This window comes from Melanaphis sacchari, unplaced genomic scaffold, assembly GCF_002803265.2.
Source record: "Melanaphis sacchari strain LSU unplaced genomic scaffold, SCAv2.0 Contig393_pilon_pilon, whole genome shotgun sequence".
In the NCBI taxonomy this organism is placed as follows: Eukaryota; Metazoa; Arthropoda; class Insecta; order Hemiptera; family Aphididae; genus Melanaphis; species Melanaphis sacchari.
The window spans coordinates 58462-67662 of record NW_020271249.1 but is presented as its reverse complement, the minus strand read 5'-3'; the positions used below and the strand labels follow the sequence as shown (position 1 = coordinate 67662).

The following is a 9201-nucleotide window of genomic DNA, read 5'->3' as shown; positions in this document are numbered from 1 at the left end:
TACGATAAGACGGATAGTTTCCTTATAATAATGATGAAATTAAAAAAAAAAAAAACACCTAAAAGTAAATTCTACAAAATTAAAACAAACAATTAAGTAATTTTTTAAGTTATCTATGTCCATAAATATTATGGTAATGTGTGGTTTATGACGTATGCATGATACTTTCTTATATTATTATTATATAATATAAATATGACTGTAATGAGTAAAATTGTATTTACAATATCGTCTAAAAATGAAGTAACGGTTTAAAAATATTAAAAAATGAAAAGAAAAATGTACATATGCATATATATACACACATATATATGTATATATATATATATATATATATATATATATATATATTATTAAAATAAAATATATACATATGGGTATATATTAGTCGAATTCGGATAGTTAATCTCTGTCGCGTGATATATTACAATATATTGATATCAACCACACATACACACACACACACACACACATACACACACAAACACAAATATATATCTTAAATATTAAATTATACATAAAAAAAAAATCAAAATCACCATTCTTCCCCTTCCCCCTTTATGGAAACAATAAATAATAATAATGGGTAATTTATATTTATTTTTAGTGCGTGGACGATGGCTTCTTCATCACGACCTCCGCTGCAGAAACGCAGTCGTTTTTAAACGGCGTGCGCAGATACAGAGAAGGTGGTGCGGTATCTCCAATATAGTAATAGTATAGTAATATAATTGTGATCGTGGCCGTATGACGGTGGATCGTTAGTTAAGTGGGCAGTGTAGCGTCGCCGTTGTTCGCTTTTTTGCTATTCATATTATTACCACCTCCGACGTCGTCACTCAAATCGTCTTTGAATCGATCTTCCAGATATCCCGGTTCCTAGAAGATAAAACATACATTATTAGTGAACTTAAAGCAATATCGTATCACTGATCAATTTTATATTGTTATTTCTGCATATACCACTGCATATATCCATAAATTTTATAGGTCAAAAAATCAATAAAATTTACAAATATATTTGCTAATATAAGATAACTTGCATATAGTATAAAATAATAATAATAACAATTTAATTTACACAATTGTGCACAGAAAAAAAAAAATTAACAAAATATAATAAGACACTATATTATTATCCTACTTTTATATGTGCGTAATATTTACATTAAGTTATGTATTTATATAATACAATGAAATTAAAAAGTCCAAAACGAAAATCCAAACATGCCACAGCGTTATAACTAGAGTCCAGATTTGTATGTTTAAAATCTTAAAATATGATGCTAATACATTCCAAAAACCCTACAGCTATCCTCCTTTAAATCATATTCCCCCCAAAAACGAGAAAAATATGCAAAAATAGTCAAAGAAAATTAAAATGTCATGCTTTAATGCGCAAATTAAAGAAAATAACTAAAAGATACACAAGAAAAACGACACAGTGACTTGATAGTATTATCATTGAGTGTGTAAAATATTATTGGAAACATAATTAATAAGATCAACTAAAAATAATAAAAACTATTTTCAAACGAAATTACATCCAAAAAAAAATTCGTAAAGGAGTTAATTGCTCTACAGTACAGTACCTAAATGTAAAGAGCTTAAGTGTATACCGTCAATAAGTAGTTCCATTACAATATATATTAAATTTGATAAATCATTGTTTACGATGAAAAACGATACTGAGCAGAGATGATCAAAATTTTTCATATAATTTTTTGCTAATTAGTGTAAGAAATATCTAGTCAAAAACATGGCTTGAAATTGGAATTTAACACCGGTTTAATCCGTTAAAAACCAAAAACCATATGAAATTTGAAACTGAAATCAGAAAAAATTCAATACTAAAAATTAAAAATAAGTATATAATCTTAAAAAATCAATACCGGTATTTGAAACTAAAATTGTAATCGAAAAAATTAATATTGGAATTCGAAAACGAAATTAAAATAAAAAATAATAATAATAATAATAATAAAACCGGTAATCGAAATTAGAAAAAATGTTTACGGTTTCAAACCTTGCTCAGAAATATCTACTTTTGACCAACTAAAGTTCAAACTTAATCCAATTTTTTACCAGAAACCTCCTTCGAAATCGACAATAGGTTCATTTTTTTTTTAGTAGAAAAATTGTCTTTAAATACAAAAATAATAATAAATGATTAATTATTGTAAAATGAATATATTCATCGCTCTACTCAGAATCTAAAAATACTATAGATGGTCAATGATTAAAAAAAAGTTTATACACCCTTAAACTTAAAATATACTGAAGGTGCTAAATATACTTTAAAATAATTTCGAGTAAGCAAAAAAACTATTTTGTATGACACCTGTTTTATGCTATGTATCATTTTCATTTTTTACTTCCGTCAAAAATAGCGTATACTTCAAAAAAAATGTGCAAAAACATAAAAATCCGAACACTAGTTATAACTTTATTAATTATTATTATTACCAAGAACACAAACCGTATTAGTAGATTTTGTGTCCATGCTACCGGAGATAGTAGGCATATCCTTTAAAAACAAAATACAAAAATGATATCATACATTTTCATAAAGTAGGTAATCAGGTAGTCAAAATATAAATACTACCTATTCAAAATTCGGCGATTAATATATTATCAAACATAAATACCAACGAATATACTTTCTATTTACGACTGTACAAAATACTTTAAGTTTTGTTTAATAAATATATGTAATCTATATTCTTAAATTGTCAAATGAAAATTGAGTTAAAAAAATAAATAAAACCAAGATTCGGCAATTAGATCCAACATTTAAACGAACACGATAATAATATTATACTTCAAACTAATTAACTATACACCACGAACTAAATAAAAAGCTCTTTCACCCCTCTCTCTGAATCTCACTATATCTTATAGTATAGCGAAGAAGTTAAATTTCATTTTGTATCAATTTGACGTTCTTATTTGATATATTATACTAAGTATTAATACAATAACCAGTTGGCAAATTTGTCAAGATCAAAAAAAAAAAATTCTGTGGTTAAACGCACGGTCAGTTACGACAAATATATGATACAATAATAAAAACAATACAAGGATAATTAATATATATTATTGCCGGTGACTCGTTAAGTTTGTTATAGCATATATCGTTACAATTTGCAACTAAAAATGGCTTCCCCTCCCCATACAGCACCATAACGATTTTAAAAAGACTGTACATGCAAATCCCCCCGTTTTACACCTACTCTAAAACAAAAGTTGGCAAGCTTTCAACGACATCATTTATAACCACGTTATGTTTGGTTTGATTGTACACTACACAATACACAATACAATTTATAGTAAATAATAGTCATCCGAAATGTTTTAACCACTATATACAATCTCTCAAATATTAAAAAAAATAATTCTCACATACAACAAATCTCGACAATTAATTTTATGATGCAATCGAGAAACTAGGCATTTTTCCCGACAAATTAACAAACTATATTCATTTTAAATGAGGTTTACCCATAATTCAGGATTATATTTCGGAATGCGTCGAGGCGTAACCTTCACAATAACGTTGAAATGTTTTTTGACTTATCAAGAATTAGAACTATGTACATTGTACATCAATCGTTATAAATATTGTCAAGGTATACAAAGTAAATAGAGAATATTATTTGTACTTAAAACTTTTTTTTTTTACATAACAGCGGGAAATCCAATTGGCATAATCATCAATATACTAAAAAATAAAAGAAAAAAAATTATTCTTGAGTAACAGAACAATCAAGTCGGTAAACATTGCTTACGCAATGCGAGTATATTTTTTTTTTCCCCAACAAACATATCGTGAAAATTTTTAAAACTCTTAATGTTGAGTGCTTGCACAGCACGCACTCATATTTTAATACAGCCGAGAACTTTTTTAGCATATTTTACTTAGATCCTACCCACTACGAACATATTATTAAGCTTCATAATAAACACTGCGTAGACAGAATTTAATTATGTTATTTTTTAATTTTTTATTCTGTAAGGATAAGATTAGCAGAATGAACTATCTTTATTTGTATGTACAATTGATTAGGGCATGCATATGTATAGTTATTGGTGTTTAAGTTTGCCCGCAACAGAAAATAGTAAAGCCCGTCATAAGCAATGTTTAGTGCCGTAAATATAAATTGTTTTTGTAATTGAATATACTTATTGTCAGTTTTCCTCACAAAAAATAGAATCTATACACGAGATATACCCCGGGTTTGATGTAAGAACTTGCGAATTTCCGATAAACGTTAAAATATTTATGTTCAAATTTCAAAATCCATTTGTACGTCATAAATCATGGTACATAGATAATATAGATACTTACTGTATAGTATTGTATATTATTTATTCATAATTGTGCTTATGTGTAAATTGTAAAAAAATAATTTTTTCAAGTTTACTAAATAATATAAAATAACCTCAAAGTATTTAAATTAATTTATAAGCGCAGTACAAGTATACGTATACAAAATACGTAATACACGAAATTTAATACTCATTTCAAAGAAAAAACTAGAGAGGTTATAACATAATAAAATTCTTTTGACTTGGTTCATAATTTAATTAGGTACTATAAAGAAAAACTCTACTATACTAAGAACTGAGATAATTTAAGTCGATATTGTACGATAGAACCACAATATTTTCTAGTTTTTTTAAGATATTGACAACGAGAAACAAACGATATTTAGTATCAGCGGTATACCTAAAAATTATAAATCACATGTACGGCATTAATTCTTACACGGAGACATATTAAATATTATATTTTAATGATGAGCCAATATTTTGAAATATTACTCGAAACACGAGAATAAATATTTTTTTTAATTAAAAAAATTTAAATATACCACTATAAAATTAACAAAAAAACCAAGGAATAAATAATATTATGATCATATTATAAATTAACCACAATTGATATGCAAATATTAAATACCAATAAGGATATAATATATAGTTTAATAATAAACTTTGTTTTATATAAAGAATGTAAAACATTTAAATTACTATACTCCTTATTTTTACATAATTTTATTTCACACAACAAAATAAAACTTTACTTTCTTAGATTACCAACATTTTGCGAAGCATCTCAATACTATCTGTACACTGCTCATATAAATTTTAAATATTTATAAGTTATAACTAATTAATTAATAGTCAAAAATTAAATTTTTACGTATCCAAATACTCCAAAAAATATTATTGTTCATCGTATGAAATTAAAAACGTAGGCACAATTTCAAACAAAATATAAAAAAACTTAAAAATCAAACTATACATTTTTTTGTTAAACATTTAGAAATACCAAAATTATGTAAGAATATTTTTTCCTTTAAGTAAAAAAATCGAAATAATGATTGTAGACACTTTAATGGATCTTATTATTGTACATACATATTTTTATTTTTTAAACATATTTGTTAAATATATTAAATACTTTTCATAAAAATGTAAATATATGTAAAATATTAATTATCAATTATTGTTATTACTTATTAATCATTAATAAGCGGTGTTACAATATATAAATGAAGCCAACACTATTAGTCATCGTTTGTTTTATGTACATTATTATAAAATATAACGTTTTAAAAATTAAATGTATTTGTTAATAATATTACCAACCCTTGTTTTCATATCAAGCAAAAATGTGTAAAATCAAATATATTCGTAGACTTACTTTGGAAATAATTACTCTGTCATTTATATTTAGCGAATTCTAGAAAAAATTATTCAAAAATATAAACATATTTTATAAATTTAATTTTGAGAAACAAACACAATATGTGTTTACATGCAAAAACAATAATTTTTCGAAATGAATACATACCTATAACCGTTTTTTAAAAATCATTTCTTACAGTTCTTATTTCAGGAATTATTAAAATAGAAGCTATTTTTAAGCATATATAATATCTAAGGATTATTAAACACGAAATTTTTTTAATTCTTATACTGATATAAATAAATTAACATATAATATAATTTATTGAGCATGCGAGTAAAAATAAACCTTTTTACAAAATAAATACCTATATTGAAATGATAAATTAAACTTTAGTCTTTAATAACATACTTTGATTCATAATAATATAGAATAAATACTGAGAATCAAGGCAATCAAGACTCTTTCAATATTTATAACTCACAGACACAAGTGCTTCAAGACATCTACTGAACAAAGACTCAGGTGTGAATGGTGTCATCAGGATGCATGCCAATCGGGCCCACCTTATAACTGTTATTTAACTATCATAATATGATAACTAAATCTAAAAAACGTGTACCAATAATTAAGAATATGTAATATTTAAAAACATGTAAATCAATTTTTATAATTTTAAATTCATATAATATAAAATTGCACAAAACAAAACGTGTATGTACAAATAATTTGATACATTACTTATTAATTAAAATAATGATACATTGAAATATAATAATAATTTCCAATAATAATTCTCAATGGCGTCCTTTCAAGAAAATTTATCTTTGCTTAGTTTTTTAAAATATATTGTGCAGACGTTAAACATTTTAAGATTGGCCATACAGACTGTTTTCTCAAAAGAAAAAAGTTTTTAAATTGAATATACTTATTAATTACTATTATACATACCTAAGTATAAAATTCTGTAATTTTTTTGTATAGTTTATTATTGTTGTAAATATTAAAATTTTACATACTATTTTGTAGACAGATTTCATAAATAAATTACAGACCTGTTTTACGAAATAAATAGGGCAGAAGCTGAAAGAATTATCAGCTATACCGTAAAAGGGAAATTATACGGGAGGAGCATTTATTATTTGTAAAAACTATGAAATAATAGGTGAATTTAGGATTGATAACACTGGACATTTTGACGAAAACTTTAGCCAATGTGACTTCTGAAAGCTAACCTGACTCTTATTTCTGTTAATGTATGTAAAAAACTTAAATTTAGCTACACCATACCGTTAATGATAAATAAAACTGTAAAAATATGAAATCAGAAATTAAAGATCGATGAGTGATATTGAAACTAAATTCAATTTAAATTTTTTCAATAATATTAATTTATACTCGTACATAAAAATATTATATTTTCTAACTATGCTTAATACATTTCAATGATATTTACATTGTACAGCAAAATGTTATAAACTTTGATGTTCTACATAATTCATTTTTTCAAATGGTCACGCAAGTAGGATATAGGCGTGGACATGTATTATATAATTATGTTTAAATCAATACAATAGTTTAAAATATTTTAGATGCGCGAATGTGCAGATTATTTTTCAATCAAGACATGAAAATATATTGAATTTTGGTCACACATAAACGTGTAAAACAATTTAAGGTTCATTCAAGTATAACTACATAAACTGAACATCACAAATCATAATAAATCACTTCTATAAGTTATCGGAAATAGTGAAAACAAATCAATTCGTATTAACCACTCCACTATAATGTCGACCAAAATATCAAGAAAATGTTCAATATACAATAATACATTCTGTATATTTCAACATTTAGTGAAAAACTTTTCGTATGCTCACGCTATATTAGTAATTATTAGTTTAGTAAAAACACAAAAACAAACAATGAAATTCAAACAATTTTTTTCCATTTTTAAGAGTTGAGAATATCCTGTAATGCTGGCGCACTTCTGTTTATTATGAATATCATTGGTTATATAATGTGATTTTATTTACACGTGAAAATGTAAACATTAATTTTTAAACAAACATAATTAAGTGAATTAAAAAAAAAAAAAAAAATAACATTTCAGATCTTTGTGTAAGTTAAACACTTATTGTATGCTACTTTTTTCAATTTTGTTAAACTAACTAACCTGAGGCTTAGGACGATGCGTGTTGACAGCCTCGATAGGAAAGTTGATTTGCTCCATTTTACAACCGTACGCCACAGGCGTGAGTTTTATCAACGAATGCAAGGGCACTTCTAAGTACGGTAACTCTTCTACAAAATAAAAAATATTTATACTATTAATTGATTTTCTAGTTATATGGTAAACGGTAAAGAAAAAAAACAGTGAAAATATTAACTATTAATATAAAATTTCCTATAAGCACAAACAGACCTGAGTTCTTATCCAAGAAATATGCCAACAAACACCGGAACACAGCCTGATGGCTGACTACTAGAACGTTTCCCTGTCTTTCCAGCTCCATAATCACGGGTTCTAGCCTGGCAACCAGGTCTTCGTACGACTCACCTCTCGGATAACGGTACGCAAACTTATCCTTGTCACGGGCTGCGAACTGATCAGGATACTCGCGTTTGATCATCGCGTACGTTTTACCGTCACATACACCCTAAAATATTAAAAGATTAATAACAAATAAGTAAACAGGCATTCACCTAATGTAATTATATCACAAAAAAATCGCTTGTAATGGGCGGAAAGCGCATACACTATATCATATTTATCTAAATAAGTATCGTGTTTCTTACAGCATCAATTTCGTTCAACGACTTCCATCGTTCTTGCGGGGCCTGAACGCCGCTCGCGGTCTGAATAGTCCTGTAATGCCATGACGTCCACACCCGAAGGTTTTTGATATTCTGACCGTTTATATAATTGGCTAATGCGATGGCATACTTGACACCGTTGGGGGATAGTTGAGAATCTCCGCCGATTTTTCCTTCCTTGTTCCATTCGCTCTCGCCGTGCTACAAAAAGTACGTAGTTAAATTTATATTATTGCATCTTCGATTCGTAGGTAAGTAGGACAATAAAATACCCAAGGTATTTACAACTTTCACAAAAAATAAATAAAGCTTTCAAAATTAGTAACTCAGGTTTTTAAATTATACGAAAAAAAAACTATTTTTGCCAAGACAAAATAAGCACAGTTTATTTCATATTGATGCACTTACTCTAGTAAGATAAATGGTTCTCGGAATGATATGAATGTTCATTAGGTAGTAAACTATGCGTGACTGTATATGACCTTCGTGCTTGCGCACCAACACCTTTTCCCCAGTGTTGAATATCTTCATGAAACTCAATTCAGACTCTTTCACCTCGTCTAATGGTTCGTACCGTTCCTGATAGTGCTCTATCCGTTGCAAAAAGTCCCTAAGTGCCACATCAGCACCCATGCTCTGGTAGTCCGGGCTGTTGATCTTCACTTCCTGCACAACAAAACAGTGCAAAA

General features: G+C 26.9%; 1 protein-coding gene across 5 annotated transcripts in view; it reads right to left on the bottom strand.

Annotated features, from left to right (window-relative positions):
* Positions 1-332: 332 nt before the first annotated feature.
* Positions 333-9201, bottom strand: part of LOC112597176 (6-phosphofructo-2-kinase/fructose-2,6-bisphosphatase) — a 34185-nt gene continuing 25316 nt past the window's right edge. For 3 of the 5 annotated variants that reach the window (XM_025343113.1, XM_025343116.1, XM_025343117.1), the window contains exons 5-10: positions 8921-9178; positions 8495-8713; positions 8121-8355; positions 7872-7999; positions 2480-2527; positions 333-879 (exon numbers count right to left, since the gene is read on the bottom strand). In XM_025343113.1, coding sequence (XP_025198898.1) covers positions 766-879; positions 2480-2527; positions 7872-7999; positions 8121-8355; positions 8495-8713; positions 8921-9178 — 1002 coding nt within the window. In that variant the 3' untranslated portion in view covers positions 333-765. Of the gene's footprint in view, positions 880-2479; positions 2528-5710; positions 5750-7871; positions 8000-8120; positions 8356-8494; positions 8714-8920; positions 9179-9201 lie in introns of all 5 variants that reach the window. The other 2 variants (XM_025343114.1, XM_025343115.1) reach the window with 2 other exon arrangements.